The 26,706-nt window shown below is 36.6% G+C and overlaps 1 protein-coding gene across 2 annotated transcripts in view; it reads right to left on the bottom strand.

Annotated features, from left to right (window-relative positions):
- Positions 1 to 55: 55 nt before the first annotated feature.
- LOC138705258 (dnaJ homolog subfamily C member 11) overlaps positions 56 to 26,706 on the bottom strand; it is a 42,602-nt gene continuing 15,951 nt past the window's right edge. The window contains exons 6-11 of one of the 2 annotated variants that reach the window (XM_069834090.1): positions 25,299 to 25,506; positions 25,106 to 25,222; positions 23,520 to 23,711; positions 16,807 to 17,086; positions 277 to 406; positions 56 to 190 (exon numbers count right to left, since the gene is read on the bottom strand). In XM_069834090.1, coding sequence (XP_069690191.1) covers positions 168 to 190; positions 277 to 406; positions 16,807 to 17,086; positions 23,520 to 23,711; positions 25,106 to 25,222; positions 25,299 to 25,506 — 950 coding nt within the window. In that variant the 3' untranslated portion in view covers positions 56 to 167. The other variant, XM_069834089.1, reaches the window with a different exon arrangement.

Here is a 26,706-nt window from a genome sequence, read left to right as displayed (position 1 = left end):
GTCCTGCGTGAGTAAAGGCTGTACTTGCTAAAAATACTAACAAATGACTGAAGTCTAGAGATTTTCGTAATTGTTTTATCTATTTTTCATTTTTTCAAATTATGCAGTACTTACAAATTTACAACCCAGTAACTAGCAAAAAAGTCGACTATATATCTTAACACTCGTCAAGTTGCATTCACCCGATGTGCTGGAAATTAAAAAAAAAAACATTATTCTTAAATCTGATGATATAGTAGAATCAAACTGAAATAGCATGACTTTTATGTGACTTACACTGCTTTGGTATCCTCAAAGGCTCATTGTCTTCTACTGTCACTTCGTGTACATGACTGTGGAACAGGTAGTGTACTAACAGCGACTTCTCCTCTCCAACACAAGGGTCGTAGAATCCTGGCAAGTGGCTCTGTAACACAATATAGCATTTCTTTAAGCAAAGTATTTTCATTTTTTATTTCCAATAAAGATCTTATAATAAACCACATAAGAAAACTTCTTGCAAATAAATCTTCTGAATGAAGATGAATAGTAATGTAAAATAGTTTATGCTCGACCATGCCGAAATGTAATAATTATACACCTGGTAGCAGTCCTTTAATGCACCTCACTAAAGTACACCTATTCATTAAAGTTCAGGTTTTCCACCAATCAGAAAGCACCATTGTAGCAATATGAAGGCGCAAGTATCGATTACTCTCAAATATGCAATCGAAAGACAACTAGCAAAACGTCACGGTGGCTGGAAATCCAATACTGTTGCAGAAGGTTATGTTCTGTTACTATAATAATTAGCGTTAATTGTAAATAATATTCAAATAAATTCAATTTGTCATCTCGTTTTTCAATATCTAGATCAATTTCAAGGTTTTATCAAGATTAATGTTCATTTTACTCTCTAGATTATATCAAGGTCAATGACATTTGTTCCTCGGAAAAAATCAATACTTTCGTGTCTGCGCACATCTCACAATTTACGCGATATTGCACAAAGTCACTTCCGCTCCCTAGTCAGATAAGAATAATATAAATACTTATGAATAATTTCAAGTTAGAAATATGGTCGAGCATAAAAAGTCGTATGAAACTTGCCTATAATGGTAATTAAGACGCTCCTATGAAAATTATGAAACGAGCGCAAGCGAGTTTCATAAACATACTCGCGTCTTAATTACTACCATTATAGGCTCGTTGCATAATGTACTATTGCATTATGTAAAAGATCTTATAGACACGACAGTTCACGCAGTCAGAAAATGTTTGTAATATATATTACGCTGAATTCTAAATTAACTGACAAGATAAGTTCATATATTCAGTATCCTTCATTTTGAGGCCATCAGCGTGGTCAAGGGATTAGCTTGCTGGACTCTGCTCCACAGGTTCCAAAATGCTGATTACATGTTTGGTTTCTTCTCCCCTCCTCCAAGGTTTTTCCCAACTGTATGGTGAATACCAGGTAGTTCCATTTCGTGTACTACTCTGTATATTTAATGTTTTTATGCTCGACCATGCCGAAATGTACTAATTATACACCCGGTAGCAGTCCTTTAATGCATATCATTACAGTACACCTACTCATTACAGTACAGGTCTTCAGCCAATGACAACTCAGCTTACATGTGTTCAGCCAATGACAAGTCAGCTTTGTACCATTATAAAACCGCAAGTATCGATTATTCTCGGATATGCAATCGAAAGAGAATTAGCGAAAAGTCATGGAGGCTGGAAATCCAATACTGTCGCAGAAGGTTATGTTCTGTTACTATAATAATTAGCGTTAATTGTAAATAATATTCAAATAAATTCAATTTGTCATCTCGTTTTTCAATGTCGAATTCAATAATCAAGGTTATAATATTATCATATTATCAAGTTTAACGGGACTACATCAAGGTCAATGACATTATTGTTCCTCGGAAAAAATCAATACTTTCGCGTCTGCGCACATCTCACAATTCACGACCTAGAACAAGGTCACTTCCGATCTTGTCAGATACAAATAAAATGTATACATCTGAATACCGGTAATTTCAAGTTAGAAATATGGTCGAGCATAAAAAGTCGTATGAAACTCGCCTATAATGGTAATTAAGAAGCTCGTATGAAAATTATGAAACTCGCTTGCACTAGTTTCATAAACATCCATACTCGCTTCTTAATTACTATTATTATAGGCTCGTTGCAAAATGTACTATTATAAGTACAGTATTCGGAATTTGTACGAATGCTCAGTTAAGCAATATTCTATATTAAGGTTAATAATTAAAATGCAAATCATGTGGACTGTCATGGCTGCACATATGCTTAGATCTCTTTACTAGCTTCTTGCTACAAGTACATCACTGCTTTTTTTTTTTAAATATATATTAACACGTTGGGAAAAATATTTTCATTGTTACCAGTACATTTACTTTCATTAAAACAAGACCAAAAGATTCACCATTAAGTCATAATATAAGTTGTGACCGTTTGCTGCCTGCTTGTATATCTGGCTTTAAATTTTTATGTATATTGTACATTATTTTAATAATGGTTGCACATAAAATTAAATAAAGATTAAAGAAATGAACTATTTATATTATTTTATAGTTTTCATTGCTCTTAGAGCAGATATTCTTCCCATGCCAAGTATAACAGATACACCAGTGCTCTTCAATGTTATTTAAGGATTATCCACAGTAATTTACGTCACGACAAATGTGAGTAGTTCTTGAAAATGCTATTTCGATATTTGGGCAGTAATGTATTGCTAAGAATAATCCTGTAGCAGTTTGTATAATTAAGCATACCCCTAATAGTGAGCCGAAGTTTCATCATGTTCTGATATTGGATGGTGTTGGTAAGTCAATTAAAGCATTAAAATATTTTAATACTAGTGGCTTGTGCAGCAAATGCTGCAAACTAAGTTCATTAGACGTTCAAATAAACATTTTTCAGATTTATTTTCAATGAAGAATAACAGACATTTGGAAATTTGCTTCCATAACAATGAAAGATACTCTCCCTCGAGCCAATACTGAAGAGAACCACGCATATAATATCTACACCACACCGCCATTAAATATATGAAAAAGACCCAACCCCACTTGATTAATAATTATAAAAATATTTGATTTTTAATAATATTATTATCTTACGTAAGTTTTATAGCTTTCAGTAACATATACTATATAGCCGCCACTCAGTAAAATATAGAATCAAAGTCTAATTTAAGTTATTCTCTACATCTACTTATATAACCCCAAAACGTTTCACTTTCATATCATCACTATAGCATTAATATGTATAATTAATGAAAATAGTCACATCATGGCATTAACTACAATAATATTTCATTTCTAATGCTAATAATGCCATCAAACCACCTCAAGGTTTGTAGTTTTTACTATCAAATACACAGCTGTACCCAGAAAATTACACACCACAGAATCGAACCTGTAAATTATTTTTAGCAAGTTAAGTTTTTAATAACCAATTTAATTTGAGCTCTAAATATGTCAGCATTCTTGCAGATCATGGCCTTCGTGTAATATTGTTTACTGTGGTATGTGTTTTGTTTTATTCTGAAATGCAACACAGCCGACTTGATGCTCGCTTCGCTTCTGCTTTACAAAAAACCGAAGGGTATATCAAGTCGGCCGTGAATGCTATTAGCTAGTACTCAAAACTGACGACAGATGGATTTTGGAAAATAGGAAAATTATGCGATGAAAGATTAATGGAACGGAGAAAAATTCTCTCCGGCGCCGGGATTTGAACCCAGGTTTTCAGCTCTATGTGCTGATGCTTTATCCACTAAGCCACACCGGATACAACTCCGACGCTGGTTAGAATCATCTCAGATTAAGCTCCAACTCTTGGGTTCCCTCTAGTGGCCGCCCTCTGCACTATGTCATAGATGTCTATGAACGCAGGACCGAAGTCCACACATGTGCTGAGGTGCACTCGATATGAGTGACTAGTTGGCCGGGATCCGACGGAATAAGCGCTGTCTTAAATCACGAAGTGATTTACGCATATCATATATATTATTTTAATGTACCGAAGTACATATGATATTTCCATGCAGATATTCTGCGTCATCATGTGATGAAAGAGTAATGGAATGGAGAAAAGTTCTCTCCGGTGCCGGGATTTGAACCCGGGTTTTCAGCTCTACGTGCTGATGCTTTATCCACTAAGCCACACCGGATACAACTCATCGCATGATGACGCAGAATATCTGCATGGAAATATCATATGTACTTCGGTACATTAAAATAATATATATGATATGCGTAAATCACTTTGTGATTTAAGACGGCGCTTATTCCGTCGGATCCCGGCCAACTAGTCACTCATATCGAGTGCACCTCAGCACATGTATGGACTTCGGTCCTGCGTTCATAGACATCTATGACGTAGTGCAGAGGGCGGCCACTAGAGGGAATCCAAGAGTTGGAGCTTAATCTGAGACGATTCTAACCGGCGTCGGAGTTGTATCCGGTGTGGCTTAGTGGATAAAGCATCAGCACGTAGAGCTGAAAACCCGGGTTCAAATCCCGGCACCGGAGAGAATTTTTCTCCGTTCCATTACTCTTTCATCGCATGATGACGCAGAATATCTGCATGGAAATATCATATGTACTTCGGTACATTAAAATAAGGAAAATTATGTTTAAAAATTGACATTTCACTGAAAACTACTATTTTTCCGAAAATCTTTGAGTTCCAAGCTTCAAAATGAGGGGTCATTTATTAAAATCCGTCCAGCCGTTTTCTTGTAATTTCCATTATTAGTTCAAATTATATATATAGATACTGTATATATACAGCAGTGATAAAAATCTACATGCACATTTCCTTCAATGAAAGGCTTTTCATTTAACTGCAACTGCAACGCATTTTCTATACATAAGCTATTCAATTGCTTTTGTTTTCAATGTTGTATATTGCATTTTTAAATAAGCAAGCACATGTACTAACAAAAGAAAGCAAGGACGAAGTAATCCTCATTACTATGACTAAGGAGAGAGTCATGAGCCCCTAGGTGCAAATCATCATTAACCTACTTGCTGCAGAATGTGGGTATGCTTACAGATTAGTTACCAGAAGAAAAGTGTTCATAAAGTGTTCAACATTAACATCAAGAAGAAAAACTGCAAGCGCAGAAAGACAAGTTTCATGGAGTATGCTTGGTGTAAGAAGTATGTCTTTTTTTTTTTTTTGCATTTTTTTGGTGGGGAGGGGGGCGGGACAGTGAAATGCATTCTATAACCTCTCGTATTCAAATCCCATCCTTAACTTGCCCATGGTGCAACCTGCTTTTACAGATGAGGCTCTGGGGACCAAATATTGGCAGTATATTGTCGGACCATCGGATCTGTGCCCCCGTAAGATATGCGAACTGAACCCTAATTCCTTCTCAGCCTCGGTAATTCATTTCTCTCCCTGCATTCCTACCTCTCTCTTTTCTATCTCTCTCCCTTTCTCTCCCCCACTATTCACAATTTTAGCCTTCTTGCAGGACAGTTTATTTGCACTTGCAGTCCAGTGTTGTCAACTCAACATGAACACTGTAACATGAAGTGGTGAAAGAAATATTATTAAGCAAGTACGTAATAGCATTTTGCGATTAAGAGAAACAAACAGGTCAATATCTGTTTCCTATAAATAAGGCAACAAAAAGAGCAGCTGCGATCACAGGTGAGGCTTATTTTATTTCAATTGATTACTTACTTACAAATGGCTTTTAAGGAACCCGAAGGTTCATTGCCGCCCTCACATAAGCCCGCCATTGGTCCCTATCCTGTGCAAGATTAATCCAGTCTCTATCATCATATCCCACGTCCCTCAAATCCATTTTAATATTATCCTCCCATCTACATCTCGGCCTCCCCAAAGGTCTTTTTCCCTCCGGTCTCCCAACTAACACTCTATATGTTTTTCTGGATTCGCCCATACGTGCTACATGCCCTGCCCATCTCAAACATCTGGATTTAATGTTCCTAATTATGTCAGGTGAAGAATACAATGCGTGCAGTTCTGTGTTGTGTAACTTTCTCCATTCTCCTGTAACTTCATCCCTTTTAGCCCCAAATATTTTCCTAAGTACCTTATTCTCAAACACCCTTAACCTATGTTCCTCTCTCAGAGTGAGAGTCCAAGTTTCACAACCATACAGAACGACCGGTAATATAACTGTTTTATAAATTCTAACTTTCAGATTTTTTGACAGCAGACTAGATGATAAAAGCTTCTCAACCGAATAATAACACGCATTTCCCATATTTATTCTGCGTTTAATTTCTTCCGGAGTGTCATTTATATTTGTTACTGTTGCTCCAAGATATTTGAATTTTTCCACCCCCTTGAAGGATAAATCTCCAATTTTTATATTTCCATTTCGTACAATATTCCCGTCACGAGACATAATCATATACTTTGTCTTTTCGGGATTTACTTCCAAACCGATCGCTTTACTTGCTTCCAGTAAAATTCCCGTGTTTTCCCTAATCGTTTGTGGATTTTCTCCTAACATATTTACGTCATCCGCATAGACAAGAAGCTGATGTAACCCGTTCAATTCCAAACCCTGCCTGTTATCCTGAACTTTCCTAATGGCATATTCTAGAGCAAAGTTAAAAAGTAAAGGTGATAGTGCATCTCCCTGCTTTAGCCCGCAGTGAATTGGAAAAGTATCAGATAGAAACTGACCTATACGGACTCTGCTGTATGTTTCACTGAGACACATTTTAATTAATCGAACTAGTTTCTTGGGAATACCAAATTCAATAAGAATATCATATAATACTTCCCTCTTAACCGAGTCATATGCCTTTTTGAAATCTATGAATAACTGATGTACTGTACCCTTATACTCCCATTTTGTCTCCATTATCTGTCGAATACAAAAAATCTGATCAATAGTCGATCTATTACGCCTAAAACCGCACTGATGATCCCCAATAATTTCATCTATGTACGGAGCTAATTTTCAATTGATTATGTATTAAAATTAATTACTTAACTAATACAACATGTTATGTAATTATATAGACAGGTCAGAGCACCTAATAAAGAAAATCAGGAGAGAGAGAGTCTGTGCAGGAGATGAAAAGGTAGAACCACCAGGGAAGAACAGACCAAGGGAATCTTTAATTCTTGTAGATGATGTGAACCGATGTATATTTTAAGAAGAAAGACAAGAATTTTATACCGTGCAGAAAAAAGTTCCAACATTGAAGAAATTACTGAAGGTTGCGAGAGAAGCAATAATTTCCAGGGTTGGAGAGAAACACTACGGAAAGTGATTCGAGACATGGGATTTAGGTTTAAAAAATGTAGAAATTCAAGATGTATTTTGATTGAAAGAAATGATATTGTAGCATGGAAGACCAGTTATTTATGACACCATTTGACGGAAGTTTGGCAACATCCCTATTCGGCAAGGTTCGTGGTCTGCTGTTTAACGTGGTGGGAGGAAAGCGGGTGGAATGGAGTGAGTACAGGCGTTAACTTTTTCAAGAACGACGACAGCGCTGAAGGGCACAGATCCGATGGTCCGACAATAAAACCTTCCATACAGAGGAAATGTTGTTGTTGCTGTTGTTGTCTAGTGCCTTGCATTTGGCAATGAAGCCATTAACAGTCGTGCTTTCCAATACTTTTGAACTGTAGTTTCTTCTGATCTTAATGCTTCACAGGTCTTCAAGTGGTCTTCATTCATTTCTGCTGGATCGTTACATAGGGCACACATGCGTGAAGCTGAGATACCTATTCTGTAGAGATGACTTGCTAGACAGTCATGATTTGTCAATAGTCTGAAGGCTGCAACTGCTGTTTTCCTTGGTCTCTGGGGGATTATATCAGGGTTGGAAAGTAGTGTAATCCATTTTTTGTCTTTAGCATTTGATTCTATTTCTTGTAGGTATGAATGAGAAAATTTTGTAGTGATCAAGCGTTTTATTGAGGAATATGAGAAATTAAATTTAGACTTTTGTTTTATTGTTGTGCCTTTCTTTGCAAGTGTGTCTGCGGTTTCATTCCCCATGACTCCACAGTGTGCTGGAATCCATTGGAGATGGACAATCTTATTAACTCTTTGGAGTTGTGTTAACATTTGTAGCATTCTCTTATTTTTGTTGACTTCTTTGTAGCATTTGAACATATTCCCTGAATTGCAGCTTTAGAATCTGAAAGACTTACTGTCTTGTTATATTTATTTAAGGGAAGATTTAATAATTGTCGGAGAGCAATGTGTATAGCCTGTATTTCACCATCATAATTTGTTGTGTCTCTGCCAACAGAATGATAAAAGGAAAAATGTGTACATGTAACTCCAGCTCCAGTAAGGTTATGTTTTATTTAACGACGCTCGCAACTGCAGAGGTTATATCAGCATCGCCAGATGTGCCAGAATTTTGTCCCGCAGGAGTTCTTTTACATGCCAGTAAATCTACTGACATGAGCCTGTCGCATTTAAGCACACTTAAATGCCATCGACCTAGTCCGGGATCGAACCTGCAACCTTGGGCGTAGAAGGCCAGCACTATACCAACTCGCCAACCAGGTCGACTTCCAGTAAGGTTTTCTGTGGTTGATCCATCAGTATATATGTGTAGGAAATGTTAATCCCACCATTTTTTACCCCTTCAAGCTAGCAACCAGTTGGGCAGTGATGTCATAATTGCTTTGAAATCTCACAGCGAGCCTAGGATGGACCGGATGGATAATTCTGTTAATAACAAAGGTAAGACTAGGACAATTCTTGGAGGGGAGGAGGGATTAAAAAACTAGCAACATAGAATGTGCAAGGTAAAGCTTACAAGGATGATCAACTAGACGACATATTGGCAAGAAAGGAATTTCAATAACAGTTATATCTCAAACAAAAAAATTAATTTTTGGTACACAGTCCGTAAAGTGGTTGCTTTAGAGACAGGTAACAGTCCATAAAAATGAACTATTTTAAGAATTAATCCTATCAAGTCCTCGTGACAACACTTTACGGATTGAATTTGTGGTAACCACAACAATACATTATTCAAGTGGCCGCCTTTATAAACTTGATATCAGAAATACATTATAATAAATAGGTCTTGGCTTATCAATATGAATAAATATTGAAAATAAGATTCAATTTTATTTTAATATTAGTTTTAGAAACCACTTTACAGACTGAGTATCAAAACATTTTGCATGTAAGAAGTATGTGAAACTTTCAGCAACTTACATCTCGTCCTTAAACATCAATACTCATCCTCAAGATACATTGTATGTACTAGTTACATAAATAACTATAAAAGTCTCAAGAGGGACAATTGGAGTTTGCAGTAAATCAAGAGCAAAATCTGGGTTATGTTAATGATAAAAAACAAAGTCTTCCAAATTTAATAGTTAATTAGTGAATGAAAGAATTATCTAAATTAAACTATGAACATAGGTCTGTTTTCGAACGATGGCGGAGCTTGATGCATTTTTTTGGTAAAACGTCTCACCCCAATGTGAATCAGACATTACCATATGCTGCTGATGTGAGACAAGGTCAAGGTCGCAATGAATGACGTAACATTGGAATCTGCATTGTGAGTGATGTAGATAAGAGAAACAAACCAGGTGGTGGGGCTTTACAAATGTCCCAACAAATACGCTATCACTTATCAGTTCACAGCAGTTCAGTCAGCTACCTACAATACAGTAGTTATACAGGTACAGTTATCGGAAGTGTTAAGTTGTGTTTTTCAAGATGCCTTATAAATTTTCGACTATAGACTACGCCGATATTGTGTATGTTTATGGTTTGTGTGATAGAAGTTCCTTGCGTGCCGTCGCTGAATATGAACAACGCTTTCCGAACAGAAGGGTACCATATCGAAGAGTATTTACTGTCTATGGGGTTGGATGAAAGACTTGGTATAGCAAAGGAATGGGGAAACGAGAGAGGCGCTAATCGACCATATTTTGGATACGGCATAAAGAACAACGTGCAACTCTCCCGAACGATGAGCGCGATTCAAGCCCAAGTGCAACAGTGCACTGAAGCAGAAGTAGGTAGCTTTAAAAATGTGCGAAAACATCGACCCCGACATCTAGAATATTAGGTATGTATGCATACGTGGATATAAACTTTAAATTTGTCCGTTATCTGTCTCTAAATGCGAATTAGTACAATGGAATCTCAGAAGTTTTTGTGAAATCAAAGAGCCATATCTCCGTAACCGTTCGAAAACGGACCTATATTCATATGAACTTTTTGATTCAGAATGACTTCAGAATTCACATCCCAAATTCTTTACCTTTCCTCGTGAATCATCCTATATGTCTCCGATAGCAAAAAAGACTGAAGAAGAGTGGCATCATTCTCCGTGTAAATGTGTTATGAAACAGACATTCCTCTGATTTGACGTCTGCCAATAATAACTAAATTTAAAAAAAAGCTTTTTCTAATTATGTTTTATTTAATGACTAGCCGTACCCGTGCGCTCTGCTGCACCCGTTAGAAATAAATATAAAGTAATTACATAATTAAAATAGGACATTTGATCCAGGGAACATTCGTGTTTGATAGAAGGATAAATCCTTTAATATGTTACTTAATTTAAATTGTATTTAAAACATTAAAATGCGATCATTTTGATCCAGAGACCACTCATTTGGTGCAATGACAATTCCTTTAACATGTTTCTTAATTGTTATTACCAATTATTTTTGGAAAAGCGAAAATTAACAGAAAAATTTTGGCTACAGATTTATTATTATGTTTATATTATATTATATTATGAAAAAGTGTGTTGATAACGGATGTACTCGAATTAGAAAGTTTTTAATTTGTTGTAGGAGCTCTTGAATCTCAGGAGGAACAACTTTTACAACAGCGCAACATAATCTGCTTGGCTCATTACCCAATTTTTTTGCATTGCATTTATTGCATATGTATTTTATGTATTTTAACACGATTCAATTGAGCATAGTTAAAATTTGAATTATAAAATAATGGATTGCTAAGCTAACGTACCTTTACTGCATACTAAATCAATACACTCTCGTTGTTCGTTAATTCTCTGAGATAAAAATGAATATGTTCATAAACATTATTATAAGAAATACAGGAAATGAATATACAGAATAACCTATCAAGTTTTCTGTGCATAAGAAGCTATTTTAATCTTACCTGTCCTCAATTCACTCACAAGTTACTGTAATAACATTATAGCATTATGTCCATCCAGAGAAACTACACTTTCCAATGATGAAATAATAATTAATTATACAAATCGGTTAATTTAGCTTCCGATATTACTTCATACAAACACAGAAACATTGTCTGTAGGCTATGTTTCATAGCTTTCGATTGTTGTGTCCAAGGCCCCTTATAGACGAAATCATTTGTTTTTTTATTTCAATACACCACCTTAGATGGCAGTTATTTTAATCTTAAAGCTCATTTATCTCATTAAATATCAGTCCTATCAAAATTTTTCAGAGAATAAAACTTATCAGAAATCATTTTTAAAGAAACTTTTGTTATGTAACATATTTCACAAAAATCAATAATAAGCGAGATATTTCGATTTATTTAATTCAGGCCCCCTTATAACCACCCTTTTAAATAATGTATTTTGAATGCCATATAGCCTATAATCTAAGTTACAACGAACTTAATTTATATTCCAATTTTCATCGAAATCGGTTCAGGCATTATCGCGTGAAAAGGTAACAAACATACAGACAGACATACAAGCAAAAATTTCAAAAAAGCGATTTTCGGTTTCAGGGTGGTTAATTATATATGTTAGGACCAATTATTTTTGGAAAATCGAAAATTACCAGAAAAATTTCGGCTACAGATTTATTATTAGTATAGATGATTGCAACTGCCAAGGTTATATCAGCGTCGCTGGTGTGCTAGAATTTTGTCTCACAGGAGTTATTTTACATGCCAGTAAATCTATTGACACAAGCCTATTGCATTTAAATACATTTAAATGCCATCGACTGCGCTGGGATCAAACCTGCAACTTCGGACACAGAAGGCCAGCACTGTACCGACTTTGCCACACACTCTGACATAACTAAATTATATGTACAATCCTTTTGAGGTTTTTCCATAACAATTTGTATTCAGTGGTTGTAAAGTGTTTCTATGTAAATAAAAAACGAAAAGTTCAATTAAAAACGTGTTTCTACTCTGGGGATATATTTCAAACTGCAATGCTACACAGAGATGTTCTGAGAAATCAGTCTGCCAGTGATAAGCAACATGTACTTTTGTTTGTAATGAGTATCAACCTTACAGTCACACTCAAACCTCCTGACGTTTGCAGGTGTGTCCGCTTTTCGACTATAGCCAATAGCAGCAGTGCTACGTTGCAGTATATGGGCACGCATACTCGCCGCTTAGAAAGTTTCATAATCAAATAACAAGTGTGCTTGGAAAATTGGTATGTTGTAGGGACCCTGCATGTATGTATGATGAATGTTTAATGTTTTCTGAACACATAGAAACAAAAATCACATTTCTACACCCAGTGGTTCCAATTTGATGAGTTAATACAATAAAATCCTGATAAGATGGTGTTCAAGGGACCGCGTGTAAACCGTATTATTAACTGGAACTGTGTATTAGACGAATATATTAATTTTGACTTATATACAGTATCTATTAGCATTTTTCTTTATTGAAATACATGACCCATGAAAAGTAATACAGTATTACTCCATTATGTAATTACTGTACTGTACATCAAAGACATTTTCAATATGTACTTACTTACTTACTTACTTACAAATGGCTTTTAAGGAACCCGAAGGTTCATTGCCGCCCTCACATAAGCCCGCCAGCGGTCCCTATCCTGTGCAAGATTAATCCAGTCTCTATCATCATACCCCACCTCCCTCAGATCCATTTTAATATTATCCTCCCATCTACGTCTCGGCCTCCCTAAAGGTCTTTTTCCCTCCGGTCTCCCAACTAACACTCTATATGCATTTCTGGATTCGCCCATACGTGCTACATGCCCTGCCCATCTCAAACGTCTGGATTTAATGTTCCTAATTATGTCAGGTGAAGAATACAATGCGTGCAGTTCTGTGTTGTGTAACTTTCTCCATTCTCCTGTAACTTCATCCCTCTTAGCCCCAAATATTTTCCTTAGCACCTTATTCTCAAACACCCTGAACCTATGTTCCTCTCTCAGAGTGATATAGCAAGTCACCATTCTCATCCTTGATAACGTTTACCCTTGGCTGATATCCGTTCTTAAATTCCTTTATACCCTTATATAAATCTCGAATGTTTTTATTCTTACTATTTGTTTCTACCTCATTCAGTTTTTCCTTCAAGTAACCTCTCTTTTTATTCCTAAGTGTACGACTTGCTTCCCGTCTTTCATTGAAATAATTATCTCTCTTCTCCTCAACTGGATCCTGTAAGAATTTCAATTTTGCCTGTTTCCTTCTTTCTACTATGACAATTAAATTTTTCGATGTGGCAAAGTTGACTAATCTAACTCCATTGTCACTACTAATTGCGTGTAGGCTCTCTTTTCCAATAGTTGGTCTAAAAATATCCTCCCGTCCTACTTTAGCATTGAAATCCCCCAATAAAATTTTCATGTGATATCTAGGGAACTGATCAAAAGTATGTTCCAATTCCTCATAGAAGCTATTCTTTATATGGTCGTCTTTCTCTTCTGTAGGGGCGTGAGCATTTATAACTATGATGTACTGTACTTAATTCTTTCGAAAAAAGCATTTATAGTTGTTTGCCGTGTACGTGTTCTCCAGGTCCTCATGTTTACCACACTTCAGTTTCATGCACTTACACCCTCCCGACATCGCAGCTGCAGTGATTGAATCACCATTTTTTATTATCGTCATTAATGTCGTCTGCTACTGAAGTAGAAATTTGCAGCACAAGAAGTACGTTTTATTAATTCATCATTTTCTTTAAACGGAACGCAGACATAAAATAACCGCTATTTTTGCAAGACAGCATGGACATAATGATATTGTGACAGCGACGTGAGAATCGAACTCACGACCAGCGTCCCGCAAGAAAGCAGATCGCACAGGCTCCACGGAACATTGAGTGACGTCGCGCGGTGGAGAGAAGAGAGAGGGTGTATTACGTCAATGCGACGAGGCTGCGCGCGCAGCTGCTACTTAACGCAGTGAATGTGGAACGACCTTCCCGACTATTCCAGAAATCCGTCGAAGTGGAAGACTCGCGAATTTTCGAGGCTACGTCGCTGTGGTTATAAATTACGGTCGCGAAGGAATGACAGCAGTTTTCAGTTATTCAGTCAGTGAGTAAGCCAGAGCAAGCAAGCCAGACTTGTGTACCGGAGTTCGACTCGAGTGTGCGTCCGCATCTGCGTCAGCATCCGAAGACCTGAGTTCGAGTGCCGTGGACCGCAGTTGGAGGGACCCGAGTTCGAGTACAGTGAACTGTCTCTGAAGGTCTGTGGTTCGAGATACTGTGAACTCGAGTGACTGAGATAGAAGAACTGTGAACTGAGAACTGGTAGTTCTGATTTGTAAATAGTGCTTTGTAAATATTAGTTAAGATTAACAGTTCATTGTTGTGCGTAATAGTCCAAGTAAATTGTCATTGTCGTCGGTGGAGTGCTATAACGAATACTGTGTTCAGTGAAGATCCAATTGTTGACAAGAGCGTTTAAGGTGAATTGTAGAAAGAAATTATTGTTGTGACGAATAAATTACATTGTTGTAACTAATAAAATTAACAATATTTAGGGCCATGTCAATTCATTTGTACAGAAAATTACTATTTCAAATTAAGTCTAACATTCAATTTATTTTATCATAGTGTGCCTTTGTGTTATTCAACTGCTTAATTAACCCAATAAAAGTAAAATTATTACAAAAACTGATATAATCTCAGAGAGTATGATTATTTATGTGTGACTCAATTAATCTTTGTATATTTTGTGACTTTTAATTTCATTCGATGCAGTCTGATGATATTTATTACTGTTGTTATTATTATTATTATTATTATTATTATTATTATTATTATTAATATTATTAAGAAGCCTTCTGCATCTCCCTATCAAACCAATCTCAGGGAAAGGGTCGCGCTCCACATTTTTAAAACTACTGTCGCTGAGAGACAGAGACGAAGAAAGTACTTGTGACAACGTCACGCTCGCATGTTACTGGCTCTCGCCAAACGTCAGGAGGTCTGAGCGCGACTATAGGCCGGCACCATATCAGGAGGAACATGCTGCAGAGAATTGCCCTACGTGCACCATGGGAGGTGGTCAACAGCACAGCAGTATGATGATTATAATGATTAATAGAGTCAGCAGTGAAACTAAAGTTCCCAGCAAAAACCTACCACCTAACAACGTCTTTGTCCACACAGACTCACCAGGATTCGAATCCAAGTTACCAGAACTTTAGCCATGGTGGGCCCATAATCTATAACAAGGCGAAGCTCAGTTATGCAACTGCTTGGTACTGGCTAGTGTTGTTGGTAACACTTTTACTGCTACTGTTATTATTAGGGACCGGATTTTTATGTGCTAAAAAATGTAAATATATTTATTTTATATGAGCTAAAAAGTATGAAAATATTTGCTAAAAATAAAAAAATATTCCTTTTAAATATGACAAAAATACCTTACTTAGCTTGAAAAAAAAAAAATGTTACTAGGTACTCACCAACCACACTTGAGTGCTAGTAGTTGGCCGAGAATTGCAGTGAACAACAAAGGTCATCTCCAAATTGTCCATCACAAATGCATGCCGATTTATCTCCAAACAACGACTTATACTGTGAAAACGATCTTTCCACATCATAGGACGTCAGACGTGCATATTTAAAGAGAGGAATATCACAAACACATACACTGTCAATTTCACTTACAGGCACACCCTCCAATACACATTTTTTATATCCACTGTTTTTCCCAAACACATTCTGGAATTTGTCCCTTAGTACTTGTAATTCTGAACCTGGTAGTGAGTCTAGTTTAATTTTCACGGCACGCACCTCCTTGTTTCAGACAACAGGTTTTTGGATGTTTCGAGTTTTTTTATGGTGTCACACAAAAAGCTTAGATTTGCTAGTAGGAAACCCAAATCGTTTTTTAAACAACCATCTTTCAATATTTCTTGAAGGATATCGATTGACGAAGCCCAATAACAGGGAATCACAACAAGACATATTGCCGTACTTGATGGATATGAGTGAGAGGCGAGAGATTTGTTTAAATTAAGTAATGTTCATACCCGAGCTCTTATTTGTTGTGTTTCACAAACAAAGCGTGGAATGAAATCATCTTCAGCAACAACAAACATTCCTAATTATGTGTTGCAAGATCTCTCCTCCTTGTCCATGTTAATTTATTCTCTAATAATAACACTGATATGCTGCCAAGCAGTTCTCAGAACTTGAGGCGATACTATTACGAAAATGGATCATGGATACACCACACAGCGCTTAGAAACACGAAGCAACCAAGAATTCTTAAAAAGATAACGTACTTCGGAGTGACATAATTGATTTAGTTTTAAAATGTTTAAAAGTTCTTGTAAAAAAGTTATGCAAGTAAAAAAAAACTCCAAGATTTATGTGTATATAATAGATTTCCTGAAAATATGTACTTACATAATTTTTTTGTGAAAATATGTGTTTTTATGTGAAATAAAATTCGGGTTTTAAACTTGAAACTTCATATTCGGAATTTTTAACTTTGTTAATTGTGTTTTATCACACGCAAAAATAATATTTAATTACATAGGAATCTGCTTCTTAGTTATTATATTACTTACACTACATATCTCTATACTACTTACCTTGGAAGCCTCATGTAATATGAGCTTGGAATCCTTCACAAGGCACTGGAGTGGAATCATTACGTCTATCACCTCATCCACATACTCTGTATCAGTTTCTACACTCCCATCTTCTCCAGATGTTCCTCTTCTGCTGACGTCAGCAACATTCACAAGGCGTCCATACAGAGCCTTTATTATCACCAGACCTCTCTTTGCCTCCTCTTCACTTCGAACACGTGCAAAGGTGGCCCGCATTAACTCCACTGCTGCCCGGGCCTCTCGTTTTTTTTCTGCCATTCTGCATAACACAAACCATGTAAATTATACATTAATATGGTATAACTTCAATGATTGTTTGTAAGCATCTGAAGTCTGATTAGTGGAATATGTAGCTAATCAGTGATGTATGCATTGGAACTGGCCACTCTATCCCATTATGGACACAGCGGGAAAAGCATGGAGAGCGTTACACTTTGTGATGAGGGTACTAAGAAAAGGGTCTGATAAATCCAAAGAGATTGCATATAAATCACTAGTACGTCCAGTAATGGAATATGGTGCTGCATGTTGGGATCCTTACAGATTAGAACATATTAAGACACTGGAAAAGATTAAAAAAACGGGCTCTCAAGTGTTGTCGGAAAAATTCACCATTAAAATGGGACACACTCACGGACAGGAGAACGCGAATTCGATTATGCGCACTGTTCAAAACATACAGAGGTGAGCCTGCCTGGAGAGAAATAAAAAATAGGTTGCAGCCGCCAAATTACTCTTCAAGGAATGACCACTCATATAAATTGAGGGAAAGAAGACAGAGGACGGACACTGGAAAGTTTTCTTTTCTCAATCGTACTATCAGGGACTGGAATGCTTTACCTGCAGACTTACTAAAGGGTTTACCAACAACCAAAAACGTATTTAAAAATAGGCTTAAGGACTTTACTAATAGACGATAATTATACACAGTATGTAAAGGATGTAAATGATATTTTGTTATTGAAGTGTTGTATCAGTGAAGAATTATGTTGTGTCAGTGAAGTGTGTTGTGTCAGTGAAGTGTGTTAAGTGAAAAGTGTTCCTGTCAGTGAAGCTTTATAGTTTATAGTGGCAGTGCAAAGTATTTGAACAGTGAAGTGTTTTTGAAGTGTTAGTGAAATCAGGATAGAATCAGTGAAATGTGTCGTAGTTCCAGTGCAGTGAGTGAGTTGACAGCGAAATGAGTGTAATGTGGAAAGGTACTTGTGCAGATATGAACATATCATACTCGTGGGTTTTAGTTCGAACTTAGATTTAAGATACAAATTAGATTTATTTTAAATGTTATTTTAAGTGATAGTGCTTCATTTAATTTAGGATATTCCCTATTATTATTATTATTATTATTATTATTATTATTATTATTATTATTATTATTATTATTATCATTATTATTATTATAAATTATTGTTAGTATTAATTATTGGTATTATTATTAAGTGTATTTCTAATTAACAAGTTTATTATTGTCATTATTGAGTGTAATTAGTTACCACTGCCACCGGGTATATACCAATTGCAGTGTGAATAAATACATACACACATACATACATACATACAATTATCTCCTGGCCTAGTTGCCTCATAAGTGATGCCTTATTGGTGTTACTTATGAGGTTCAAACCTGTCTTCGGACAGTTGACTAAACAATAACAACAACAACTTCAATGATAATGGCACAGCATTAAATACTGAAATTCTGTGCTACAGTACCTAAAAAGTTTTACACACCAATGTGTAAATCATACAAAATGCTGAACTATTGTTCTACAGCTTACATATGAACGAATTTTAAATTCATATATATTCACTAAAATAACGATATTATTCTTCATGATTATCATCATCAGCCATACAGGTTTCTAGTCCCAATTGATCTCCTGCCTCTAGGTTGGTAATGCAGGATTGCATGAGGGATTCTAGTCCTAGACATATGCCTCACATGCTGACGCCAGTTATCTTCATAGTGACATATGTCTGGTAGTATAGAGTTCATTTCAAGTCCCTTTAAGATGTCTTCATTTCTTTTATAATATTATATTTTATTTTATTTTTATTTTTTTCGTTGTTGGTAACTCTATAGTATCTATTAGATGCTTTATGGTTGTGCTAACAGATGGAGTTACTTGTCAACAATGTGACATTGAAACGTGTGTTCAGGTTACTGAACAGCGACAGTCCTGATGTATTTTTATATTTGTGATGATTGGTTAATTAATATTAACCCAGCACACTCACACTCACATTCATACAAATTTTCAGACTCTAGACACCCAGGGAATTCCTCTTCAAGAAAAATTCACCGGGAATCGATCCCGGGACCTCCTGATCTGGAAGCCAGCATGCTGACCATCAGACCACGGAGGCAGTCCTTTTATAATAATAATGATATTATTAAACTGAACATTTGTTGCCCCTTTTGTCAACTGGTTTCTGTACTAAGTATTATATTGGCTAAAGGTGATGGATTTTTTTAAGGATAATTTTCTATTTCTTGAGGAGTGAAGTAGGATTGGAGTCCCATGTAAGGTACATAAAAGAACCCCAATACAGCTTCACGCACAATTTCTTCACTGTTATTTGCCTACATTTAACTTTATCTTTGTTGTAAATTACCTTTGTTTTTCATCCTATTATAATGAGACAATTATTAACGGTTATGAATTTCACTTTAAAACCTCTATGAGGGTCATTTCAGAAGTTTCCTTGTAATACAGCAACATTGTTGTGACAAACAGTAACAGTGGGATTTGGTACATGGCTAAGTGCAAACTTTTACCAAAACTACAGTAATAGTTTAGTCGGGTGACCAGTGCAGTGTGTTGAAAAATGGCTCGTGGAACAGTGCAGTGCAGCACAGCTTTTCACTTTCGGATGTGCGTACACTATAGTCCGGGTCAGCTTACTTCATACCCTAAGGGTGAAACCTAACCATTTTCCCCCCATTACTACATAAGCTAGTGGATTGTGGTGATTTTCTAGTTTGTATGTTGAATTTTCTTTTGCCAACTTCATTTCGAATTTCGATACTGACAAATACTACAAATGGTAGTGATTTTGTAACTAGTATGTTGGCAGCTGAGACAAATATCGACAATATTTGTCGGTACTGGAGTTCCATGAAATTGAAATTGTACTAGATTTCTGAGCCGGTTACTGGAAACTAATGAAATTTGAACATACCAGTATTAATAATTAATTAATATCTTACTTACTTACTTACAAATAGTTTTTAAGGAACCCAAAGGTTCATTGCCGCCCTCACATAAGCCTGCCATCGGTCCCTATCCTGTGCAAGATTAATCCAGTCTCTATTATCATATCCCACCTCCCTCAAATCCATTTATTAATATTAATACATAATAGTTATTTTATGTGTTGCATTGTGGTTATAATTCAAGACTATAGTCAGGTAAGTTTGCGGAGTTAGTACTAATAATTTCATGTGGTCAAACAAAATACATTTTTAGGTTAGGTCTCGTGAGTCAATGGTTTAGTCAAACCAATGAATTTCGTATTGCCAGACAAAATACTTAACATGTTGATCCCTTTCTCGTACAGTTTGCCTACGAAAATATGTTACAAATTATTGAATTATTTAGAATAACCTTCCAACATAAAGTACGGTAAGTAAATAAGTCATTTAGTACAAGGATCGTGTGATATCTGGTAACAGTTGGCAACACTGACAAAACGACAATATTTGATGCTTAAGAACTGTTCTTATGTGACCCTCACTATAATGAAGATCCATGTTCTACTGGGAAAACTGTTACAGAGTAAGGAGATGGTGCGCAATCTCTTTAAGAAAGATCTCAGCAACTATGAACTACCATATGAAAACCATGTGTTGGTGGTTTAATGTCGTAAAGGAAGGAATTACTTTGTTCGGAGGGTGTCCCAAGGACATTTAATTTTATTTTATTGTATTCATGTATTTTACATCAGCATAGTAGCTTTGAGATATGTCACAAATAAATAATTTTACAGAAATCTATACAGAGTAAGTAGACTGATTCAATTTGCAAGCATAAAGACTTCATCAGGGGATCAAGCTTACTTTGTATCTTGCTGCCTAATGTCCTGTCACTGATATTTACGTTCTGTATTTGCTGCATATGTCTAGCATCCGTAGCTGTTGTGTTTCAATCACAAGAACTTGCTTCACAACAAAATGGTTGTTGAGCATAGAGGTGTATCTCTTACCTGGCTTGAAACAGGCCTCCTTGTGTATACATAGTCCTCTGAACAGTCTTGTGTATGTTAAGAGTAAGACGAATCTACACTTTCTGCTACAAACCTTCACCCAGCATCTTCAGGGCTAAGAGCCATAATGAAAGTTTTAACATGACTGTGAAGATGTCTGATTGCTCTGAAAGATATGCAGCATGAAACTTCGCAATAATAAACCTAAATCTCTTTATGTGCACTGTTGTAAAACAACATTTAAATCACTAAACTTACAGCAAATGTTTGCAAAAAGAGGCAGGTGCACAGCTTTACTATGCTGCATACCTTTATGTAGAATTACATATGGTTGCAATCACCTGTTGATAGGTGCATAGTTTTATATGATATGTATCTTCATGTAAAACTATGTGTATGCAATCATTATTAATTTATTGGGCAACAAATCATGGCACTCTACAGATACAGTGGAACCATACATGGCAATCAATCAATCATCTTAATGTATCCAGCTGTTTGCTGACAACATAAATTCCACTATAGTCCACTGTAGTCTATTCAGTTGTTGTTTTTCACGAGAAATGAGGGGTATTTTGATCGGTGTTCATTATAAGATGCCTGTTGCTAGTAGCCAGAGGTAGAGTGTAGTCAATATATACTGCAGGGCTGTGTCTTCTGCAACCGGTACTGATGATTTTAATTTACTTCTTTTGTGGTTTATGGATGGACAGTATAGAAGCATGTGTTCCAGATCTTCATCACGATTATTACACCACAGACAAGTAGGATTATCAGAAATGTGAAATCGGTGTAGGTACAATTGAGTGACAATGTGACCTGTTCTGGCTCTTGTTTGAACATGTCTGGGCAAGTTTTTGTACATTTCCAGGTCATTTGGTTTCTTTTGTACAGACTGTAAAATTTTTCCTTTGTCAGAAGAGAGCCAATTGTTGATCCATAGGTTTGTAAAATATAGAGTTACATACCTGTCATTTTGACTTGTTCTGCCACTTCGCTCCACGCTTTTTCTGTCGAATCTTTTCTTGAGTAGCCTCAGCTTCTAGTTATATAACAGAGGTAACCCCTGACATGTCATGAAGACACTTGGGGGCATGGAAATGGAGCTCAGTACTAGAATGAGGTGGTGTGGTTGGCACCACGCTCCGACCGCCTTTCATCCCAGGAAAGATAGGGTGTTCAATTTGATAGGAGGCTGAGCAAATCTCAGGGCTGTTCTTAAAGTTTCGCAACGAGAAAATCCCATCACCACCAGGGACCGAACCCCGGACCTTCCAGTTCTTAGCCAGTTATTCTACTAATTAAGCTACCTAGCCACTTCTAGCTATATAGTACAGAGTATTTTTCAACTTCTACGAAATTGATGTCTGCTATTTATTCATTCAGAATGCAAAACACCAGATACAATATACTGAAGACAATGGAACTGTGCGACTAAAGGTGTGGTCACACGTCGCTACTTTTGCTGCGCAACTTTTGTACTGCAGCTGCAAAAGTTGCGTGTCGTGTTCACACATAAGCCCTGCATGCTACTTTTCGTGCTGCACAACCCGAGTGCAGCAAAAGTTGCAACTGGAGGTTGCGAGTCTGTTCACACATGGCACTACTTTTGCAGCCGCAGTCATGCTGCAGGTTTCCATCTCCGTGTTGACTTCTCAATATACATTTTGTGGTTATGTTCGCATTATTAATAAACTCATGCGAAAGCTTACTTATCTATTATTTGCTTTTCTGTCCTAACTAGTATTCAGAAATTGGCATTATTTTTACTATAAAGCTTTTAAAAACGCCTATATACTTAAACGATAACCAACAGCATATTCACGTAATCAATGTTGGCAACCCTCCTGTTTGGAACTACGCTACAGAAAATTAAAAAAGTGAATTATATCGTCAGCAAATATGCTCAGACTGTGTTGTGCATTTAATAACTGTTACAAATAATTTATTTTCATCACATCTAACATTAAAATATATCCAAACAATAAAAGTATCATTGGCACATTTGAGTGGCAACACTGGTAGCAACCGCAGCAAAAGTTTCAACAAAACCGATATCAAAAATGCTGCGGCTGCAACCCTGAGAACCCTGTTCACACGTCGCTACTTCTAAGCTGCGCGCAGCATGGAAAAGTAGCGGGCAGCAGGTTCGGCAGCCGCTGCTTTTCGGGTTGCACTGTTGTTCACACGACGCAGTACGAGAGTTGTGCAGTTTTTTGTACTGCATCGCTGTAAAAGTAGCGACGTGTGACCGAACCTTAAGATTGGTTTGCGACCTGCACATCGAGTTGCATGCAGAGAGTCGCGTTTTAGTCGAGTCGTGTGTGGCAGTCCACTCAAATACACGAGAAAGTGCTTGCAAGCAACCGGTTGCCAACTCGAGTTATTAACTAGTTGAGCCGTGTGCGGATGGCCTAAGACTTCATGCTGATGTCTGAGTCTTCAGATATGGGACAATATAAGAGATGTGATGCGCAGTCGCTTACCTTGTCTTGTTAAGTTCCCTCTGCTTCTCCTTGTCTCGCTCCTTCTGTTCACGGACGATAGGATCCACCACCAGCCTCTTGACAACTGCCCACACCACCACTGGAGTTATAGTGGCATAAAACACGGGGCTGGGGATCAGCTCGTCACTCAGATGGATTGGGAAGATGTAAGTCTGGTTAGCTCGGCTCAGCCTACAATACACAATATGCGCTATTACTTTCATAATAATGTAGACAGCCCGTTCTTCTACATCACATATTCTACATATAATAATAATAATAATAATAATAATAATCAGTGGCGCCAACTTATATGGGCCCGTGGGGCCTGAGCCCACCCAATAATTCGTGTTATTGTTATCATTATTATTATTCTGAGATTTACTTAGGCTAACTTATAACTCAAGTGTTTGAGCCCACCCAATATTCTCCAAAAGTGAAAATTAAACCAAACCCTTTAACTCTATTATATATGGAATATAATCTAAATTTAACAGAAGAAATACTGAAATCCGAAGTAAACACTGAAATACTAAAACAATTGTCTTTAGAGACAATTAATATTAGATACCCTCCACAAAACTGGCTTCATTTATACACCGACGGATCCTTGATCTCCAGAGAACAAGGTGCCGGTGCAGGTGTTACGTGCTGTCTCTTCTCACTTTATAGATCTCTTGGATATGGAACAACAAGTTTTGATGGAGAAATCGTTGCAATAAGTGAAAGTCTCAGGAATCTTCTATGCCACATCAATAAATTTAAAAATGCAGTTATATTGTCAGACTCCAAAGCAGCTATTCTATCAATAGTCTCTAAACACACACCTTCATCTCAAACAGCAGAAATAACTAAAATGCTCTCTCAATTAATATCACTCAACATTCCAACGGATACCATCCCATTGTGGAATCCTGGGAAACGAGAATGCGGATGCTTTAGCAAAGAAGGGCAGCACTGCTACTTACAGACCTGTTACTAAATCTACGTATTACTCTGTGAAAAGATTTATTAAATCTACATACTTAGACTTCAACAAACAAAATTTGATAACACAATCTCAAGGGAAAAAATGGAACTCTCTGCATCAAAATCCACAGTTAATTCCCGATTTACCACGAAAATCGTCTGTAGCTGCATTTAGATTGGCAACAGGCCATGATTGTTTGGCCAAACACCTGCATAGAATTGGAATATATCAGTTCCCTAACTGTCCATTGTGCAACTCAAACCAAGAAATGGATTCGGAACACCTCAAAATCTGTGCTTCAGTGGCTGGTCATGATAATACCTTTGAAAAATATTGGAGTGCAAGAGGTCAAATGACTTTATTGTCAAAAGCCTGGCATTAGAAAACAACAACAACAACAATATATTCTCCAAAAGTTGGCGCCACTGATGATGATGATGATGATGATGATGATAATGATAATAATAATAATAATAATAATAATAATAATAATAATAATAATAATAATAATAATAATAATAATAATAATAATAATAATATAACAACGTGTTTATTTATTTTTTTACAGTAATTCAATCTCCAAGTAAGATTCTGAGGAGTGCATATTACTACTTACTTGATCTTAAGAGTCACTCCAGAAGGAATGCCAACAGAGACGGAGGCTGCCAACCAGCTGTGTTGTGATACTTTCTTTTCAGCCCCATACTCTGCAATGGCTCCAAAGGTACCAGCCCTAAAACCAGAACCCAGATGGTTAACTAAAGTTAACTTTTTAGATCTCTTGTGTACCCCAGTTTCTTAAGACTCACTTGATTGAGCCACGAAGCTTCATTTCCATTTCTTGCAGCTTGTGTGTGTAACTCACGGAGATGAAGGAGTGGGGGATGCCAAACTGGATTGCAAAGGCCGCGTGTGATGTTGGAGTGTCCCGCACTACAACTGTGGACATGAAGGACTGGATGCCAGCTCTCCATGTGAGATAGCCCACAGTGTGCTTATCCAGTTGAGTGGCTAGAGCTGGTAAAGATGAATTAGGTATGAGATTTCATGTTTTTACATCTTACAACGGGAGAGTACTGGTGCATATCAAGGTTAATTTTACTGTGCCAGTATATTAATCCTCTAACTTTTTCACTCAACTAGACACTAAGCCAAGCCAAGCTAACCTAATCAATTGTACAAGGCATAACTATCACCTACATAAAACCTCTAACCTTCTCACTGAACTATACTAAAAGCCAGGTTATGAACCAACTAAACCAGAAGCAAAGTTCTGTTGCCACATAGTGGCGTGAGATTCACAGCGTGTTCAGCGTTTGTCACTGATATGTTTAAAATTACTGTCGTAGGTGTGTTTTCAATTATCAATTTAATAAAGAAGTATATAACGAATTCAAACATTTCAGTTAAATGAACGAACAACGATTCGATTCAAATAATAATGATAATGATAATAATAACGGTAATAATATAGTGTTAACTAATTTATATCAACATATATTATAGTAATTTTTATTTTATTTTGAGTCGTCATTATAAATCGAATTAACTATTTGGCTATTTTTGTACATCAATAATAATAATTTAATGGCTATGATTTTAATTTCATGTTTATACTGATTGAGTCATGTATATTCAATTATTATTATTATTAATATTATTATTATTAAAAAAGGTAAAGGTATCCCCGTAACATGCCATGAAGGCACTTGGGGGGCATGGAGGTAGAGCCCCATGCTTTCCATGACCTCAGCACTACAATGAGGTGGTGTGGTCGGCACCACGCTCTGATCGCCTTTTACCCCCGGGAAAGACCCGATACTCAATTTTATAGGAGGCTGAGTGAACCTCGGGGCCGTTCTGAAAGTTTGGCAACGAGAAATAATCCTGTCACCACCTGGGATCGAACCCCGGACCTTTCAGTCCGTAGCCAGCTGCTCTACCAACTGCGCTACCCGGCCGCCCATTATTATTATTATTATTATTATTATTATTATTATTATTATTATTAATTCTCATATATATCAACAAGCAAATATAGGAATTTATAAAAAAATCATTTCTGTCTCTCCAGACTTAAAAATCCGCTTCCTTTTTGTATCGTAACATTCGGTAGAATTCATTATTCTACTTCAAGTACTACTGTATATAATTATCGATAACACTATCAATAATATTAGTAATTAAAATTACTGTTTTTAAGAAAGCACGAGCTAA

This window comes from Periplaneta americana, chromosome 8, assembly GCF_040183065.1.
Source record: "Periplaneta americana isolate PAMFEO1 chromosome 8, P.americana_PAMFEO1_priV1, whole genome shotgun sequence".
Taxonomy (NCBI): domain Eukaryota; kingdom Metazoa; phylum Arthropoda; class Insecta; order Blattodea; family Blattidae; genus Periplaneta; species Periplaneta americana.
This window is presented reverse-complemented; position numbering and strand designations above follow the sequence as displayed.